This window comes from Crassostrea angulata, chromosome 4, assembly GCF_025612915.1.
Source record: "Crassostrea angulata isolate pt1a10 chromosome 4, ASM2561291v2, whole genome shotgun sequence".
Classification (NCBI taxonomy): domain Eukaryota; kingdom Metazoa; phylum Mollusca; class Bivalvia; order Ostreida; family Ostreidae; genus Magallana; species Magallana angulata.
Window position 1 is genome coordinate 13,674,745 of NC_069114.1, and position 20,678 is coordinate 13,695,422.

The window sequence follows — 20,678 nt, forward strand, 5'->3', positions numbered from 1 at the left end:
TGTGGGTTCAATTATATGCTGTGGTTTCATAATTATATGCTGTGGGTTCATTATTATATGCTGTGGTTTCATTATTATATGCTGTGGGTTCATAATTATATGCTGTGGTTTCATTATTATATGCTGTGGTTTCATTATTATATGCTGTGGGTTCATAATTATATGCTGTGGGTTCATTATTATATGCTGTGGGTTCATAATTATATGCTGTGGGTTCATAATTATATATGCTGTCGTTTATTCGAAACTAGCTATTCGAATTCGGATTTCTCGTTTTGGAGTTTACATTTACAAGCACTTTCAGCTGACACCAAGGACAATGGTCGTGTGACCTTGACTGAGACCCATATGCTAAAAATTGCTTTTCAGAACTTTGTTGTCGCCGGGCGCATAGTGTTTCACAAACACATCTTGTTTCAATTTATCAATATTATACTTTCAGACAAAGCAGAAAATGTGTTTGTGTTTTAAATCTTTTATACAATAAAAAATGATTAAAATACTGAGTATGCAAAATTGATTTCTTGTTTTATTTACTATTATCAACTATAATAATTTAAGCTTTAATAGTAATCGTTGATGTTTTAAAAGATTCTTTAAAGGGAGTGTGCTATTAAAAATCAAGTACAAGCTTGAGAATCTATACTGTTATTTGAGAGTACGTTACTGAAAGTCCAAGTAGCTCAAAAAATTCTATGTCTCGGCATCTCTCTTAGCGCAGCCGTACGTGTTTGCTCACGAATTCTATCAGGACACATTTTTATAGTGCGTTACCTTTTCTATACATGTACGCAATGTTGAAAACACTATCTTTTATTTGTCTGAGGAACTGAAGTAGAGATGTGCATTCAGCCTCGCCCAATGCCCGGAAATCCAACACAGATTCAATTTTGCGGTATTTTATGCCACTGTAATCGAAGATTTGGGGGTACATAGTTTTTCACAAACACATCTTGTATTTATTTTGGTTAACTTGGCTTTTTTCCCTTTGAAAAACTACTCATAATTCATTAAATGACATGAATTTAAGATCAGAATTTTCTCACTCTCTTAATAAATTTATGATGGCGGATCCATAAAAGAAATACAGTAACGGTGCATTTGGGGGGGGGGGGGGGGGGGGGGGGGGCAAACAAATTATCAAATTAAAATCAGATGCGTTTGTGAAACACTATGCGCCCGGCGGCAACAAATTTCAAAAAAGCAATTTTTTAGCATATAGGTCACAGTTAAGGTCACAAACTCATTATCCTAGGTGTCATTTAAAAGCACCTATTTAGTGAAGTATGCATACTAAATACGAAGTCTCTTTCTCCTATGGTTCAAAAGTTATGGCGAAGGTTAAAGTTGACAACAGACAGACAAACAGGACAAAAACAATATACGATTCGGACGCATAAAAATGTGTCCTGATAGAATTCGTGAGCAAACACGTACGGCTGCGCTAAGAGAGATGCCGAGACATAGAATTTTTTGAGCTACTTGGACTTTCAGTAACGTACTCTCAAATGACAGTATAGATTCTCAAGCTTGTACTTGATTTTTAATAGCACACTTCCTTTAAAGAATCTTTTAAAACATCAACGATTAATAGTAAAGCTTAAATTATTATAGTTGATAATAGTAAATAAAACAAGAAATCAATTTTGCATACTCAGTATTTTAATCATTTTTTATTGTATAAAAGATTTAAAACACAAACACATTTTCTGCTTTGTCTGAAAGTATAATATTGATAAATTGAAACAAGATGTGTTTGTGAAACACTATGCGCCCGGCGACAACAAAGTTCTGAAAAGCAATTTTTAGCATATGGGTCTCGGTCAAGGTCACACGACCATTGTCCTTGGTGTCAGCTGAAAGTGCTTGTAAATGTAAACTCCAAAACGAGAAATCCGAATTCGAATAGCTAGTTTCGAATAAACGACAGCATATATAATTATGAACCCACAGCATATAATTATGAACCCACAGCATATAATAATGAACCCACAGCATATAATTATGAACCCACAGCATATAATAATAGACCCACAGCATATAATAATGAAACCACAGCATATAATTATGAACCCACAGCATATAATAATGAAACCACAGCATATAATAATGAAACCACAGCATATAATAATGAACCCACAGCATATAATAATGAAACCACAGCATATAATAATGAAACCACAGCATATAATAATGAACCCACAGCATATAATAATAGACCCACAGCATATAATAATAGACCCACAGCATATAATTATGAACCCACAGCATATAATAGATCCACAGCATATAATAATAGACCCACAGCATATAATTATAGAACCATAGCATTTAATAATAGAACCACAGCATATAATTATAGAACCACAGCATATAATTATAAAACCACAGCATATAATAATAGACCCACAGCATATAATTATAAAACCACAGCATATAATAATAGACCCACAGCATATAATAATAGACCCACAGCATATAATTATAGACCCATAGCATATAATTATAGAACCACAGCATATAATAATAGACCCACAGCATATAATAAAATCATCTAACATAAGGCAGCCATGGCGTTCCATAGCGGCGCATTGTAAACCGTCCATCTGGTGGAAATCTCAGAGGAAGGCCTTTTAAGGCCATGCAAATGATTGAAAAACTATAGGATGACAAGACAAGATATAGAGCATCAGCTCATCAAATTTTTTTTTCACTAATTGTTCAACTAGAATTAGATCAAAGGGATTAATTATCAAGTACTTTTGACACACTTACTGTTGTCAACAGTTCTTAAATATATATAAAAAAAAATGACTGCAATAGACATTTACAGTAATAAGACTTTCGGGTAAAAATATACTTGATTTTTCCTTAAAAAAAACAAGAATGAGAGAAGTTGTAATTGATAACATCTTGAAATGAAAACAAAAGATGAGAAATATAGAATAATTCTTATTTCCTTTCGTTTGTAAAGTGTTTAAAACATATGAGCAATAAGAAGCGTTAAAATGACGTTGCGAAAAGTTTGCGGTTGCGCTGGGTCACTGGACGAAGGCACGTTGGTCAGCTTGCCAGATATGATCTATTTAGGCCAGGGACGAGAAACTTTTCACATTGGTAATCTCTATCCTGATTTACGTTTTGGTGAAATTTCAAGAGTTAATCTTTTTTACCAAAAGAATACGAGAAAATGTCTCAATAATTTCCGAACAACCCTCGTATAACAATCTTAGTTGTCTTCTTATACTCCTTCCATATTCAATATAAGTAAAAAATGGCCACTTCATTGCTAAAATACTAGTTATCACTTAATGTGAGCGAGAGAGAATTTAGAACAATCTTTTTCATCACATAAGAATTGACTGTTTGTTGTTGTCTTACTATACTTCTTCCATATTTTATATTCCATAAAGCTCAAAACTGACAGTGTATAAAGCTTTAACGTCTGTGCATTTATAGACGAACTCCGAGTAAACACATTGAAGTAAGATCCGCGAAATTACAGACATGATTTAAACTGAATGGCCGTAGACTGTATGTGTGTGGTAAGGCAGATAAAGTGTTGTATTGTTCAGAAATAAGTGGAAACCTGTTAATAGTGTTGAAAAGATCACGGCTGAATTTACACGATATACCTTGAGGGGGGTTCAACTCTAACACGCCGAGACAATCAACTTTCACCGTCAGTGAATTTGTTAAAAAATAAGATTGACAATTACAGAAACGAAAAACGTGTCGAATAGTCAGTTCCAGACATGATTTAGTCGTAAAACAGTAATTCCCCTGGACACCAATAGCCGAAATGTTAGCATCATTTGTCTTTATACCTCTTCAATTTTACTGCTCGTAATAGAAGAGGGATTAAAAAACTTTATCTACTCTTTACTTTCTTTACATGCACTCAAGGTTCCTATATACACATATATAGATGTTTATCTTGAAGAGAATTACTATTTTGAACAACGACCTTGATTGCATTGACAATTCATGATTTTTTTCTAGTTTCAAGGGCACGTTATAGACTACTGTAAACCTTATTAACATTATATTTTAGACGCAGTTCGGCTCTTTCGGGGCTATTCAGATTTTAATTTCATAACTTTATAGGACAGTCTTTTAGATTTTGCAAGCGCCGACCTCAAAAAATTATAATCAAACTATCAAATACAAGTGAAACAACTGCAGAATCAAAGTCGTTTTAATGCGGTCATTGTCGTTTTGTCCTATTAAAAGGTATGATAAAAGGAAGAGCTACAACTATTATGGGTGAAAGAGATGAAGCTCAAAGGATGCGTTTAGTGCACAACGTTGTAAAGTTTCCATGACGCATCCATTTCCTGTACCCTGCATTTGCGTACATACATGTATAATAATAGTGGACAGTTCAGCACAAAATTAATATGACAAGTTTTTATGTATAGTGAAGAAATCTTTATATCATCGAGTTAGGCACTGAACTTTTACTGATATCTCTAAACCTAACAATGCATTAACTGAATTCAAATTCTCCAACCCTATTTTTTTTTGTGGGGGGATTTTTTTTTGGGGGGGAGGAGGGGGGGGGGGGGGGGGGTAAAGGCTAAAAGTTGATTTAAGCATAAACGAAACGGCATTACGGCGGTATTTTCTTCAATGAACCAAATGATCACTAGCCAAATTTTAATTCTGTACCACAGATAAATGCTGATAAACTATTTCAAAGGTTTATTACATGAACCTTATTTACTTTAAAATACATCCCAACCATGCATTAGTCTCTAGAAAACAATTTCCTTCCAACTTGTTCATTTGTCCTCTTGTCTAGTGAAGATTCTTAGGGTATGTTGAATAACGATTTATAATATATAAAATGCTTTATATTTTTGTTTCGTTCCATCTATCTTAGAAATAAGTAGATAAAGAAAATCAGGAACACCGAACACAGACTGATTGTTGTAATAAACTTTATATCACCAATGATCCATCAAGCTGATTTTAATAAGGATCTGTTTCAACAAAATCTCGCTTTCAGACAATTTACTCGTTCTCTTTCACGCGCACATTTGCTCCATTTACTAAACCCCACCCTTCAGAGAGTGAACAACCCTTGGGGGTGAACATAGTAAATGTCACACACATCAATCCTCGGCAAAGAAGGACATGATGGCAATAAATAAATTAAACAAACACGAGAAAATGTACAGTTATACCAAAATTAAAATCTTAAAACATAACATTATCCATAAATATGCCTGGTGACGAAACAGAGACAATCATTACATCTGTTAGCGACAATAAAAAACAGGTCACAACAATTAGGTCATATAACCAAAATGAGGACAAATATCAACAAGTAGGTCAAGGTTACATTGATCAACAGTAGCAACATGCAGGTGGTATGTTCACGCAGATGACGTCATTTGATATGTAAATGATTATATTGCGTCATATATTGCATGAAATGATATCATTTAAAAAATAATACAATGTATATATCAAAACATCTTGTAAACTGGCCAGAATACTTGTGTATTATTAAAATTCGGTAGCGCAATTAATACAATTTTCTTATTTTCTAGTGAAGATATTATCGAACTACAAGTAATAAAGGGCGATTTTGCCTTTTAACTATAAATCTGAAGATGTTTGGTAAATCTTGAAAAAACCACGAGCCACAGGAAGCTTCTCATACAATGAAGAACAACTGGTGATTGTAACAACTCTTGACAACATATAATCTGCGATTGAAGAGGTTTCAAAACAACTTGGGAATGTGTTGTACATAAATATTTGTCATTGTAATAAATTATATCACAAGTGTATCATGGATACCACCATATGCAGAGCACATGCGCAAAAACTCGTCTGTCCGTGCGAACTACTCGGGCTCCTTCCGGTTTCTTTCTCGCAGAAAGAGTTTTTTCACTGAAGGCAAAAACATCGAGCTCACAGATTTTTCCCCCCCAAGAACACTTCAATACATTGCTAAAATGTTGCAAGAAGTTTCGGAAAAACTGGGAAACAAAATATTACAAGCCGATTTGACACTTGCAAAATAATTATGTATCTCACTGGATCAACTTCCCTTTTCGGAAAATTGGAATCGCCTTGAGCTAAGTCTTCTTACGCAGCAACCATGCAGATTTTGCGAAGTTTTCGTACAACCTAAAATGGCTTTAACAAGGAAACGTTTTGCATAGAAACTTCAGCACACTTCACTGACACTCGCCCCTATTTTAGCAATACTGAGTTTTCATATCGCACAGGAAGAAAAGCTATGCCCGTCTTTTTTCCAAGCAAAATTTGATAACAGTAAGATAGTCGCTCATACGATGAGCGAACATATGACGTCACATCTACGTTTTTTCAGTTCCATCAGGTGGCGCGTCCATTGTTCTGACGTCACATACATCATACCATTTCTCATACCAAGTTCCGATCTTTTTCACAGAGTTTCTAATCTGTTTTTGTCGAGGGTTGAACAAAACATTTTCCCAAACAGTTTCGTCTTTCAGGAAATACACTTTTTTGTCACTATAAGAAAAATACGCGACATCTAAATCGCTAGGCAAAGGATCCTCTCCTTCCATTGGTGGAAACTCCTCCCATATTTTTCGTTTGCGCACGCAACATCCTTTTGTGTGATCCGCTCCTTTAGGATCATAAACATAAACCTAAAATCAAAAAATAATTTTTAATTTTAGTGTATGATGCGTTTTCTTAAAGTTGTAACTTTGTTTGATGCATTGCTGTACACCCCCCCCCTCTCTCTCTCTCTCCCTCTCTCTCTCTCACACACATTTGACTTACCATGTCTCCTTTAAAGAAATACAAATTTCTGTCTCTCATGTCAAAGTAGACTGTATCTATGTTCGCGGGAATACCCTCGGTTTCGTCAGGTTTAGGACCGAAGTCTTCGGTGATTAGACGAGGCCAACCATCGTACACACGGTCATTTTCGCTATCGTATTTGTAATAGTGTTCACCTAAAACAATGACGGGAAATACTATAATTTCAGATTTGTTACATTAAAAGGTGACTGTATTGAGTGAGCAAATATTTTGTAATAGAATTAAGTAATTAAAGAAATTAAATCAACCAAATGAACCCAAGCCATATTTTAACTTTGTACCACAGATACATGCTGGTTAGCTTCTTTGAAAATAATATTTCAAAGTTTTAATACCTTAAATACTTTAATATAAATCCAAACTCTGCATTAGTTTCCAGAAAACAATTGTTTTTTCATAACTTTAATTCTTTTATTAGATATTTTGTTGTTTGCAGACCTTTGAAGAAGTAGGCTGCATCGGTGATTAGTTTCCCGGAATAGAACCAGACATGCGCATAGCCATCAACGTAGTTCGGAACTCCTTTCCATTCTAGGGCGACGTACAGAGGGTCGCCATACCGTGTTCTGTTGGCGTGGTTCTCATACATCCAGTAATGGTTCTTGCGGAAAATGTACGTATTGTAGATGAATGAACTGTCAGGCCGCTTACGAACCCAGTCAAAAATCGTATTAAACCGCCCTTTGCATACACCTGCAAATAACAATACGCCTCATCAAATGTAAACATTCCAAAACGTTTGTCATAATATTTAGGAAATTAATTATACGTGTCTCTTGGGCTTTTTTTTAAAGTTGATCGGCCAAAGTTATTCAAAGAATTAATACTCGACTCGGATGAATTGACTAAGGAAGAATCTGTTCTTAGCATGTGGTAGCAATTTGCTTCAATACCTCCCCTCGTTCTGTAAGCTTTAGTGAGCCATTGTTTTCAATTGATTGTGTTAATAAAACTGCATTCTTGTGACATGCCTCTTCTTGAAAAGATGCCTGAATCTGCCAAAAGGGCTGAATTCCGTTCATTGATACGTTTCCCTAACAGATGTACGATTCCATGCAGATACTAGTCAATGGAATTCTTAGATATAAGGCTTTCTGATTGATAAAAGAGGAAGCTACTGGGTGAAATCAAGGGAACAGTTCTTGTTCGAACACGCGGAAGAAATAGGCCAGCACCTGTCGTTACATAGGTACATACCATCTTGTACATAAACGCTCCTATTTCTGTTTCACCCAGAAATTATTGACGCACAAATCTGTGCACCTAAAATACTGTCAAAGGAATACCATAAATTGTTAAAAAGAAGGAACGGTGTTTATTTTAGATCTATTCAAGACGCATCCTGTTTTGATTTAAAAAAAATTATCTACAAATAGGTGTGTTAAACTTGTTTTCCATGTTTAATACGAGAACCTGTTCTGAGAGTCAACTTTTCCAAGGCTCTGTGTTTGCATGTTTTGCATCTAAACTTTAGTTTAACCTATGTTAACACGATCACAATATGTCTTAATACTAAGCTTGTGATGAAAACCCCGGTCGTAGTCTACATTCAACATACATGGACATTAAAAAATTAAAAAAAGAAATAAACATCGGCATCGACATTCAAAACCCACCATATATCTTCTGCACGGACTTCCGGTCTTCCCATCCAAGTTCGAATCCCGCTTGCGGCACCACGTTCTGGTGGTATATGGCGTACATTATGGAATAGCTCTTGTCGGTGTGGGCCAAGCCAAGAACATGACCTATCTCATGGACCGCCACACGTAGAAGGTAGATGCCATCCTTGGAAATGGTGTCAATAGATTTATAGTCCTCCTCGTCATCAAAATGAACGTTTCTACCGCTCCAGGAATGCGCAATCTCGCCGCCATGGCCGTCAAACTTCCGCCCGCAATTCTGGTGTGAACCTGAAATGGATAGTTTTTTTAATGCATTCTAGTAGAACTTGCAAAATATGTTCCTTTTTGTTGTTTTATTCCTTAAAAACAAAGTTCTAGTAAACTACAAACAGCGGAAAAAAAGCTAATGATATAAGACAGATTATAATTTTAATAAAACACAATACTCTGTTATTGCCGAATACTCTCAATATAACGAATAAAAAAAATCACGACGCTTTTAAACAGGCAAATAACGAAGTGCCAAAGAATTGCTGTGCTTGAATTAGCACCTAGATTAAATGCTGTATTTTGACGGTGCAATTCAGTGGAAGGGCATGGGATATTATGAGGCAGTCGCTCGTTAAATGTGCTGATATGATTATATCAAAAATATACACATAATCTGCCGCGATTGTCGAAGTATGTTAATTTTATTAAGAGAACTAACCCACTGACCCAGTGAAGCAAGTACGGAGCTCTACTCGAGTCATGGACGTTACCGTAGATCTCCACAGTGAAATAATGGTTCTATTGGTGACAAAATAAAAGGGTTATATCATGTAGATTTTAATGAGAGCATACTAATTTTTAATGATATTTTCTATGCTACGTGTTTTCTGATTTTAACATTGTACTTGTTGTGCCGTTCCTTGTCCAACTTTTCAGCGCAAAGACACGTTTAGAAAACAAAGTCAGGATTACGCTATGACGAACGGAGAAAGCTTTGACATTTTATCAATCATATCAATTTACGACAATCGTTCCAGATTACGGCATTGCTTCCGGATAACTTATCTAGTGGAAGCATCTATTAGATGAGCACAACGATCAAGGTTCTAGGGATGACAAAATGGATATAAAAGTAAACCGAATACACGTCTGACATTTTCATTATAAACTAGGTTTTAGTTTTCAGGCTAATTTTAGTGTCTTTTAATGTAGGGCCTTTGTGATTTGATAAGTTTGCGTAGATATAAAACATCGATATACTCTGTACAGGACAAAAAGCCAAAGCTATTTATACGTAAAAAAAAATATCAATAATCGAAGCTGCTTTCATAAAACTACAGTGCAAGCCGAAAGAAAAAAAATTCTCACTTACGGGAGGGATTGAGAAGTTGGAGCATACAAATAAAGGGGGATAAAAAGATTGTTGAAAGCCAGACGACAATTTCAACACGATTTCTCTTAACAATGGAGAGTTGTAAACAGGAACCTCGGCTGAATAGTTTCTGTTAACTCCTTACATCTTATATTAATGAGTTTCTCTGTTGCATTTACGATCGCATGCAATTAGAAAAGAGACTTGAAGAGAGAGGGGTGTAGTCTGCAACCTTCACACACTGAGAAAAAGGCGTTTATCTGCTGTGCACTCTGACCGATATCTACCTCATTTGATAAATAAAAAAGCATAATAGGACCATTATCCCACGAATACAAAGATGACTGTCGTGGAAAATGCCTTTTATACCCTAGACCAAAAACGAGGAGTTGTGTCGAAGAAGTTGCCCTACAAACGTCATATTATGTAATGATTGCCCCTGGGGTGCGCTAATTTGACGTATTAAATGGTCCCTTCTTGCTCATTTTCCCATGTGATCCACAAACAAGCATGTGAAAAAATCCAACAATTATGAATGAGAAGGTTTTGTCACTTTTGTGACTTTGGCGTTACTCTCACAAAGAATAGAGAAGGCTAAAATGTCTACGTTTCGGCACGATGTACACTATGATCTTTTTCTTGGCTCATTTTGATATCTGTTCTGCAAAACGATAAATATTACGCCACAAACCGCAATTATAACATTATAGCTCCAATGGGGCGGGTATCGCCATCTTGTGGTAGAGTTAAGGGCGGAACATGGTTTCCACATCAAAGAGTTCCAATCTAGATCTTGATCACAGAGACACTTAATTGGCAGGGGAATCTGCATGTCGGTATTAAGATCCCTGGTGCATCGATTTGCATCAAACAAATGTGCTTGTTAATTCGAATTTATGTTATGCACTCTAGGAAATTGCTTTATCACTTTACTTACATTTGAGTTAATGTATAAGCCTCACGCATGTAATATTGAAAAATTTATCGAGAGTTTACGAACTAATGAAATAATATTGAATAATTCTGCGAGCCGGTCTGGAAATCAAAGAGATCGGAAATGTAAAGAGTCTGTATTGAAAGTTGTAACAATTTATTTGAAATAAAACGATTGTGCATACTACAATTGCAGCCTTCTAGCTATCAAGCATATGCATAAAGGCTTCGGAAAATAAAAAAAAGAAATCCCTATGTTGGTTTTGAATAAGAGTGCGGTATATCGATGAGCATGTCAATCTCAAGGCATTCTGTACTAGGTAAACCACAGACGGATTACTCCTAGGCAATAACCCGGCGAGGAAGGATTTTGTTTGGACAAAACGGTCTTAACAATAATGTAATTTAACCCTGAACGGAAAAACATTTTTTTATTCATTATGTAAGAAAAAAATGGGGGAAAAGTAGCTAAATTTCAGTGCAAAGACTTAATCAAATTTGATTTCGTTTTATCAATTATCGAACTCTCAAAACGAAAATAGATGTGATCACGCAATTTATTTCAGCGAATATGTATACCAAAACGACGAGTTATACATGCCATCCAGTGACATTGAAATATCGTCTAGATTTGAAAGGTATTCGGATTTTCAACAATTTCGTCTTGTTAACCGCATTTTACTTTAGAGTGCGTTCCGCCATACACCAAAAAATTAAATTAATGAGTTTTTATCTATTCCTGTATACTTAGTGTAAGTAAGTTTTAGTACGGGTTGGAATATAATCCCAACTTAGCACACGGGACAGCTGTTGCATGATTTGGAATACACACTTTGTGGGGATCATTTCATTTCCGTATTCGGGCCACCGACCGCTACAAATTCTAAAACATTTGGTTGAGACAAAACAAACACTTCTCCCGGTGAAACCTCAAAATGTCAAATAAAACGTGTGGTAAAATATACAAAAACAAATCATAATTTTAATTAAAAAAAACACAAAAAGTCAAAATTAATGCTTGCATGCTTGTTTTTGCAGTAATTATCCACAGAATTCTTAAAAACGAAAATAATTTCCTTCTTTAAATTCAAGTTTCATTAAGAATGGATACTATTGATGTTGCCGTAGTGTATGTAGATGGCCCCGCTGCGTTCTTTTGTTGCCCCCATGAAGAGAAAGGGGGTTGGGGGGGGGGGGCGGGAAGTACCCACCCAGAATCAGTGGTAGATAAAGTCTCTGTTTAATATATGATTGCTAGGACCTAGCCCTAAGGGGTTAATCTACATCTGGACAATTGACTTCTTCCTCCTCCTTTCATGAGGGGTCATACGGACACGGTTCGAAGCTACGCTGATACTACATGTATATCAGCTTATTTAATTTCAAACAATATTTTATTTCAAAATGAAATAGGATCGGACAGCAGGCATGGCCTTTTTTTGTCCTCTCCCTTAATATCAGCTTATAGAGGTCTAGCAAAATTCATGAGATAAAAAAATGGGATTTGGTGATGTAAGGGGGTGGAGATGTAAAAGTCATTTATGCGCTCTATTTTCAATATATGAAAAATTAGTACCTCTTCCAAAGGCAATCTCTATGTCTACCCGGTTGATATCGCCCGAAACATCCTCCTCAAATATGATCGGAATCACCTCGCTCCACATCCTGAACGCCAGACGTAGGCTAGCTCTCTGCTCCTCTACGGGAATCCGCGTACTGAAACCGTCCCGCAGCATCCGCCATCGAATATAGTCCTTGGTAAATTTCTGTCCGTCCCAGACGGGTTCACCCGAAAGGGAATTATTTTTTACAACAACATTAGCTATGATGGAGCGTTTCTTTCGCTCTTCTGGAGTATACGGTTTTAACAGCTCCTGTTTGTATTTCTCGGCATATCTTTTGATATATTTCGTCCGTCTCAATATATTTTGATTTTTGACAGAATCACTAGTAAGCACATTTATTAACTTTGTCTTGCTGGCGTCTCTTCGCCAACGCCGTCTATTGACGGGATCAGCGTCAGAGTTTTTGGAATTGGAATTATATAAGTTATCATTGCTCTCCTCCATCACTTCCGGTACAGCGTGGTCGGCTATAGCGTCTTTGTCCGCGTTGCCACATCGTGACGTACTCATGAATTTCCTCGTGACGTCATCTAAGATTCCCGTGACCGGAAGTTTATATTTGATTTGATAGTCTCTAATGGCGGTGTTGACTTGAGATGCACTGCACATTGGAAGATCCGCCTCCACTTCTTTGTCGGACAGCGGATGAATACCCTCCATCACTTCCATTAAGGCTGACCGTCGCCTTCTCTGAACCCGACATTTCAAATAGCCATATTTTTCAAGCTGAATCTAAAAAAAGAAGCAGTGAGAGGTGTATAAAAAAGAACACTGACCGAAAAATGTCGCTTGGTGTAAAAATATCGTGCGTGTAAGCAAACTGATATGCTTAAAAAACTTAAACATTAGGACAACATTAGGCTCCGGGTTTTGGATGTCGCATTTCTTATCCTGAAAGCAAATGCCTAACGCGCATCAAAGTTGACCCGATGCGTATACTTTTACATGACATTACTTCGCATAGCATGTATCAAATAACCTTAATGACTCTTTTTAATCGGACTCGATATTCTGGTAGGAAGCTATCGACCTGGGATCGGGGGGTCAATGGTCAAAGCCCGTGTTCACCCAGACACCAACGTAATATCTGTTTACAAGGATGGGTTCGCTGACAATGAGACGGGAAAAACTCCCACCGTAGAGGGTTTATCTCCTTTAAATTAATACCTGGCCACCGTCAATGGTGCTTTATAGGACACTATACAGATCCCGCTAATTCACGCAGAGGTGAAGGGGCTTGGAGATTTAATGATTATTGTTACCGACTTGAGTCATCCTTTTCTTACAGATTTCGTTTTCATTAGAGAAGGTTTTCTATTTTTTTTTTGTAATGGTTTGTATCTTCGGCGCGACTCATCTTTTTTTCAGCCCTGACTATGTAGACAGCCAGCGGGACCTCTTTTTACCCCGTACATCGCCAAAAGAGAAAGTGTTTCATTACGAATGGTACAGCAGCTTATTTTACACATCATGTTTAGGCTTCCGTCGCTCATGAACCTGGCACTAAACCTATATTACTTATTTTACCTACATCTTTGTGTTCACTGACGGCTTTCTCATGTCGGCAGATTTCTATCGTGTTCAAGATAAAAACATATTCTCAGGCCATAATACCCGAACTCTACTATATTTAGACTTTTGATATAATGCTTGATTTATTCGGTACACATTTCTTCTCCAATATTTGTCTAATATTAGCGAAACGCCTTACAATATCACCTTTTGTTCCCTTGCGTGTGTGACATACTTTAACAAAAGGGAAAAAAATGAAATCGACGGCAATCTCATATGAGAAAGTGAATTTCGATCACACTATGTCGGACGTTTGAAATTCTTCAGACCCTTTCGTGTATACGATGCACACGACATGTGGAATGACTTTAAAGACTCTGGGGTGAGAAAGGCCAAGCACGCATGGCGAGAGACAGCGTCCGGTATCTGAATGCTACTGGTGTGTTCTTGTGAAAAGAACATATCACGGCGCAATAACTATCTCCTTGATGTCTCCCATCTTTCTTTCACTCTCTCCGTCCGCCTCTCTTTCCTTTCCTTCCCCTTTCCTAACTACCCATCTCATCTCTTCTCTTACTTTCCTCCCTCCGTCTATCTCTCTTTCTTACCCTCTCTTTCTCTAACAAAATTTCATTACATATAAACTCTACCCGCATCAGTTAAAGACAAAAATTCTTTTTTTTTGCACGCAAATGCCTTGTAACATAGGCCTCACAACATTGTTATGTAACAATTTAGACGGATCGACCTTAGGAGAAGGTGTTAGGTTTTTCCTCTCTGGTGTCTGAATTCAAAAGAACGTCTAGCTCCAAAAAACCTCTCTGTAAACTGAATATTTCACTGGTTTCTTCTTCATACGTGAAATCAGATGAGCGCTAATCGTCTGTTCGTTGCGCCATAAAATCTTAACTCAATTCTTGAAGTCATAACATTATCGTAAATTTTCACTATCGCATTTTTTTACTATCTTTTAATTCACTTATTCGTGTCTGCTACTTTCAAACAGGCATTTAAACTTAATGATCAGCAATATCGTTTCATGATCATTCAAAGAATACATGTACATTTTGATATATCAACACGTACCATGAATGGAGGTATTGTCGCTAATGAATTAAAGATTTGACAATGAAAAAAAAATAATTTACAACCTTTAAACGATCAGATCAAGGTTTTTCAAAACTTACCTCTGCTTCTCGTCTGTTGTGAATTATTGTCAATTGTTGATCACGAAGGTATTTATTTTGATCCGAATGGTCGCGTAACTGGAAAAATCGCTCTCCGGGCGCCGGAGGTAAGAAAGACAGTATCTGCATCACTGATAACCAAAGGACCAATAGTTTGGCCATGTTCTAACAGCAGTACATAAGATGATTGAAGCCAGGTTTTTGATTTGATTTTCTTTTATAAACAATTTTTTGTGGTAAATCGTGGAATCTTTATTTGTCACCTGTCGTGTCTGATGTTTTCTTGAAATTGACGACGTGTGTAGTCCTTCATTTTCTGCAAGTTGTCATGTATCCCGAAATATCCCAGAATTCACTTTTTTTTTAAATAAAATAAAAATCACACAAGCAGCAGTAAATCCAAGGTATTTTGACACTGATCACATTTAACAATTCCGAGAGTCACTGAAATCTCGTAGTACTGCCATCGGCTGAAAATCAGAATAGAAAATGTCATGTCGGTGAGAGCTATCACTTGATTAGAGAACGGATTTGTTATCCAGACACTTAGCGTATTTGCAGTCTCAGTGACTGATATTACACCAAGATGGTATAGTCTACAATGTCTACACGACTACAATAGCTTAGAAACAAGTCTTCTGATCCTAATATATGTCTAATAGTTATACCCAGTTGTCAATATCGGCGCGTGTGAATTGGTTTTTGTAACCCCCTTTTTCATCCTCCCTGTTTTCAACTGGCCGCGCGCCGGTATCTCGTTTCTTTGCTACGGGTCAATAGAAATATTCATACATAACTTTAGTTTGATACTACTCGTAGTATAAAAGGGGGCAGAAATGTTGATAAGATTACCTCAAGGATGATTTTAATAGGGAGGGTTGGAATTGACTGACAGCCACTGACGTCTGCACTCGATACACGTGCCGAGTAATTCGTCGCGAGCAGATTGTTACCTCCCAGCTTAAATGACTCTAGAATTTCAAACCCGATCGACTTCTCTCTGATATTACATGTATTGGCTGTGTGTGTTGTTTTTCTTTTTTTTCTATTCTGAAAAAATTCCCATTGGCTTATACAGATCAGAGAGAGAACGTATTGTTTACAAAGTTTGTAGACAAAATATGTAAACAATTTGGACGCATGGAGTATCGTGTTTTAATCACCGATAGCCCGTAAGTTGTATTATTCTTTTGATAAAAAGATTTCAAATAAGGTTACTTTGATATTATTTTTTTCACAGACCTTTGATAGCTGATTTTGAATCATTCTTTTCTTCAATGATAAAACTTTATTTCTCTCTGACATGCAAACGCGTGCACGTTATCCAATGCGGTTGGTGACAACAAAAAGTAGCCATGCACGAGACATGAAGACCTCTGCTTTAAGACATTAATTAACGTCATGATTAATTACTTTAAATCTTAAATTACATAAATCTGAAACAACGGCGAACCATTGTACAAATTGATAAAATATATCAAAAAAATGTAACAATGAGGAGTCTACAATTACAGTAAATACGACAGATCGTTGTTAATTAAACAAAGTCATACCTTTTTTGGCAGGTGGGGGGATTTCTGGCCGAGGTGAACCACGAGGGGTTTGTATTTTTTTCTTATGAATGGAAGAAAATTTGTTGACGTGCGTTTAAAAAGGCCAGCCTGGGAGTTCGCGTAAAATTGTGTGTCATTTGATGGACATTGTCCGTCGTTTGTACGCCAAGAGGTCGTGAGATTAAAAGAAAGTGGAATCCATTTTTTTCTCTTTTCTTTTTGTAATTCATATGAACAGGCCACTGCCTTAAGGAGAGGTTAGGACACAAATGGTGCTTGCTTCTGTATGGTACTGGCCAGAATTTCATTCAGAACCAACCCTTTCATCGTGTTAAATCTAATGCTTATCTTATTAGTCACCTACAGGAGTTTCTCAGCGTACTTCAGTGAATTGGTTGAGGAAGAAAATAAACTTAATTAAAAAACACTTCAGAATTATTGAAGGGAGGTAAATAAGACACTTACCAAACTTGCAAAGTTATGGTTCCTGATTTTCATTATCACCATGGAGACAATCATCTTTCGCAGCAATTAAACTAACACTGACATAGTTAAGTAGAAGGTTGGGCGGCGAGGCATCTACAATATTGACAAAATGACGCACTTTTAAAAACAAGAAAGAGTTATCACTTCGTGAATGCTCAACTCTTAACACCTTTACTATCATTTGTCAAATAAAATAAAATGGTGGTCATGGGAGACGGTAAAGTGGGTTCCATTGAAGAAACAGGGCGGTGCCGGAATGGTTTTAACACGTTCTAGCCACTTCAAAGCCAGGTTTGAAGTAGTCGTACTAGACCTGTATATTGAGAGCTCTGACCTTTCCAATCAAGATTTGTCTGTGTAAACGATTTGATCGTCAGAGCGATTCGTCAACGCTTCATCGCGACAATCTAAAACAGAGTCCCAAATTATCTTATCTCTTTCATATATGTTTGAAACAGTACGTAAGGTATATTACGGAATGTGAAAAAACTCAAAACAAAACCAGAAGAAGAAAAAAAAATCGCACATCGCGAATGAATGCATTTATACATTTTGTATAAGGGTTATGCTTTTGATAGGTTTTCTTTGGAATACATCAGTATATACGAGTGCCAGGAGAAAAAACACAATGGAAATCAAAATTTGTCACATTCCTTGTAGCTGGTCTAAACACATTACTGGAGGCTCGCCTCAATACTGGGTGTCTGCAGTGGCCGTTATGACTACTAATCAACCATCCAGCATCTGTAGATAATTAACAAGAAACGCCAAGCCTTTTGTTCACTCTCTCCGACTCTTGACCAAATATGCCTGGTATTTTCTGTGAGTAGCGCAACGTACCCTTGGTGAAAGTTACACAATTTGCGCATATCGCAAAACAACACTCGAAAACGACTTCTGATGTCGTAAAAGTTCCCACATGTCGTAAACTGGTCTTAATTTCTATCTTATTACAAGCGATGTTTCTCTAGAAGTTAATCACTGTCATTTATTATAAGACAGGGATGATCTCATAACTGCGAAAGAAAATTGTCACATCGTACAAGAAAAATAATTAATTTTTTTTATTAAAAAATCCACATGCTTTTTTGTACAGTAAACACTCTACTTCAAAACCTGTATTTCAAATAATACAATCCGCCAAAAAAAAAAAAACCAACCCCAACTTATCATGCAAATGTTATCCTTAAATATCCATTTAATTTGAGACTCATAAAAGCAACAAAGTAATCATCCCTATGAATTAAAAAAAAATGTCGGTGGGATCAGCTTGCGATCATAAGATGTGTGTTTTATCAGCCCTTGTTATACACGGTGAATACACCAAACTTGATAAATTCTCCTACACGTTTAAAATCCATTTAGAGAGCAAGTTTCATTGAGAATTATATGCAGAGACATATACACACAGTGTTTATGTGTAGTCAAGCCCTTTAGCTTCTGATAGAAAGAAAGGGAAAAAAATGTCAGGGGTCGTTATATTGATTTAAAAATATTCTTAAAAATACATATTGATTCATCCATAAATCTAAAATAAAGTTTTTAATTTTGTATTTGAAAAAGAGAGGAAATTCCTCTGAGCAAATTTGCTGGAATACTTGATGTTTCACAAAACGTGATTTCGATGGCTAATAAAGTTCGGTACACAAATGAGAAAGTTTGTATTGAAAATCTTTAATTTCAAAAGGGTTTGCTTCTTGTGTTAAGTCTATATGAATATACATATACAAGTTTCTGAGTAGTATTCGAGATCAAATGAAAAACTGCAAATCACCCTTCCATTAGTTTTGTGTAAATTGCACTGTACAACTATGTCTAAAGAAATCGCTTTGAAACATTTTGCAATATGTCGAGTTTCAAGACAATTGTACCCTTGCACTCATAGGCAGACTAAACATAAAATATCGGGCGCGTAGTTTTTATACCACTGAACAATGAAGGTTCTAAGTCTTCGCAGACGATAGAAAAGCAAATACACAGCGAGAATTTTTTTTTACTATTTTACCTACCTCTTAGGTAAACCATCCTGCTAATCCATAACTTGAGACACACTTTATTATAAAAAAAAATCTAGTCATTTAAACCGTGTAGTGCTCAACAGACTTCAAAATCACTAGCCATCACACAGAGTATTAGTATGTATAACACCAAGAGACAACATCCTACACGAGTCGATAGGGTCACATATACAGCAATGTCAAACGGGGTACTCCACAAGCGGCAGAGCGACAAGACACGCCGGTGGGAGGGGGATAAGATAATCCTGTCCCCGGGAATTTACAGGCAGCGCGGTACGTTTCCTCGCAGACTCAGTGCATTCAAAGTGGACAAATGCCAGCGATTTGTCTCCAGTTCTCAACAGCCAACTCTATGTATCAGCCTGCGTCTAGCTAAAGGCTGGAGATATAGCATCTATAGCATCAATAACACCTCCATGTTTGCTTTCTGCTAATCCTCCAGATTAACGATAATCTGTGCGCGACTCGTCATCCTCACAAATTTCAACTCTGATCCCTGGCAGGGTTAACAATACGCACACTCACACAAACACATGCAGCGGAACCTACCAGAGTAACGTATTTCACCATCCAACTCTCAGTTCCCAGAAGGTTTTGCTATACTATGCCGTTTTTACTACGCCGTTTTATATCAACCGGATTCTTGATAATTCTCAAGAATTACACATAATTTTTTTTTCGAATCGTTTATCTCTCTCTCGCTCCACAGCCGTCCTTTTCTGTAATAATCCCTTTAATACACGGTATCAAACTTTCGTTTTTACGCCTTCATCAATGAACTTAACAGGTGTATGTAGTTCTGTACCAGTCAAAACAAACCTGAACCCACATACACCCCCCTTTTTCCACTCTTTTGCCGACGACATAAAAAATAACAATGTGTTTATATTTTTTTACACTCCGTCTTTTATTTTTTTATTTTTCTTTCAAAGGGTATAAGCTTCTCTTTCAATCACCTCCATGCCCATTTTATGATTTATCTAGACGTACGAAGCGTCGGATTCGTCATAATATGACGGATTACCACGGCGCTAAAACGCATTTAATGAAATGCATTACGATTTTTCTTAACAACAAAATATGTACTTGTACAACTATTGTCTTGTTTATACCAGCATAAATTATGCGGTTATTTAAGCGGGGCACCTGTTCGTTCCATTATTTACGAGCTCAAAGTCTTTGATTAACTAAAAACTTCAAGGAAGAATGGATGGAATTTTTGTATACATGTATTAGGATTCAGAGTGTCTCTTTATGGATCATCGACTTAAATGGCTTTTCTCCCATTGTGTCATAATTAGTCCATCTTATTCATTATGCAAATTAGGAAGCAAATCTCGTAAATATTCATACCAAAACATAACCTTTAATGACCCACTGACCTGATATGTCCGAGTTAAAGTAAAACAGCCTAGTGCGATTTAACTTTAAAAGAAAATACTATTCTGAATTTTAAAAACCCCAGGTATTAAAAATGATTTCAAAAACGTATCCATTGTAGGAAAAGAAATTAAACTACTTCATTGACAATATACATGTAGGAAT

At 36.5% G+C, this 20,678-nt stretch overlaps 1 protein-coding gene and 1 long non-coding RNA gene across 2 annotated transcripts; one reads left to right on the top strand and one right to left on the bottom strand.

Annotated features, from left to right (window-relative positions):
- Window positions 1-4,926: 4,926 nt before the first annotated feature.
- Window positions 4,927-19,869, bottom strand: LOC128181286 (matrix metallopeptidase-21-like). Its single transcript, XM_052849639.1, has 8 exons — window positions 19,125-19,869; window positions 17,095-17,208; window positions 15,077-15,546; window positions 12,329-13,109; window positions 8,448-8,744; window positions 7,270-7,524; window positions 6,790-6,965; window positions 4,927-6,653 (listed from the first exon to the last, which is right to left on the bottom strand). The coding sequence occupies exons 3-8, from the start codon at window positions 15,236-15,238 to the stop codon at window positions 6,336-6,338; spliced, it is 1,989 nt and encodes a 662-aa protein (XP_052705599.1). The 5' UTR covers window positions 15,239-15,546; window positions 17,095-17,208; window positions 19,125-19,869; the 3' UTR covers window positions 4,927-6,335.
- Window positions 15,541-16,830, top strand: LOC128181287 (uncharacterized). The gene is made up of 2 exons (XR_008243303.1): window positions 15,541-16,248; window positions 16,642-16,830. It is a non-coding gene; the product is annotated as an uncharacterized LOC128181287 (long non-coding RNA).
- Window positions 19,870-20,678: the final 809 nt, after the last annotated feature.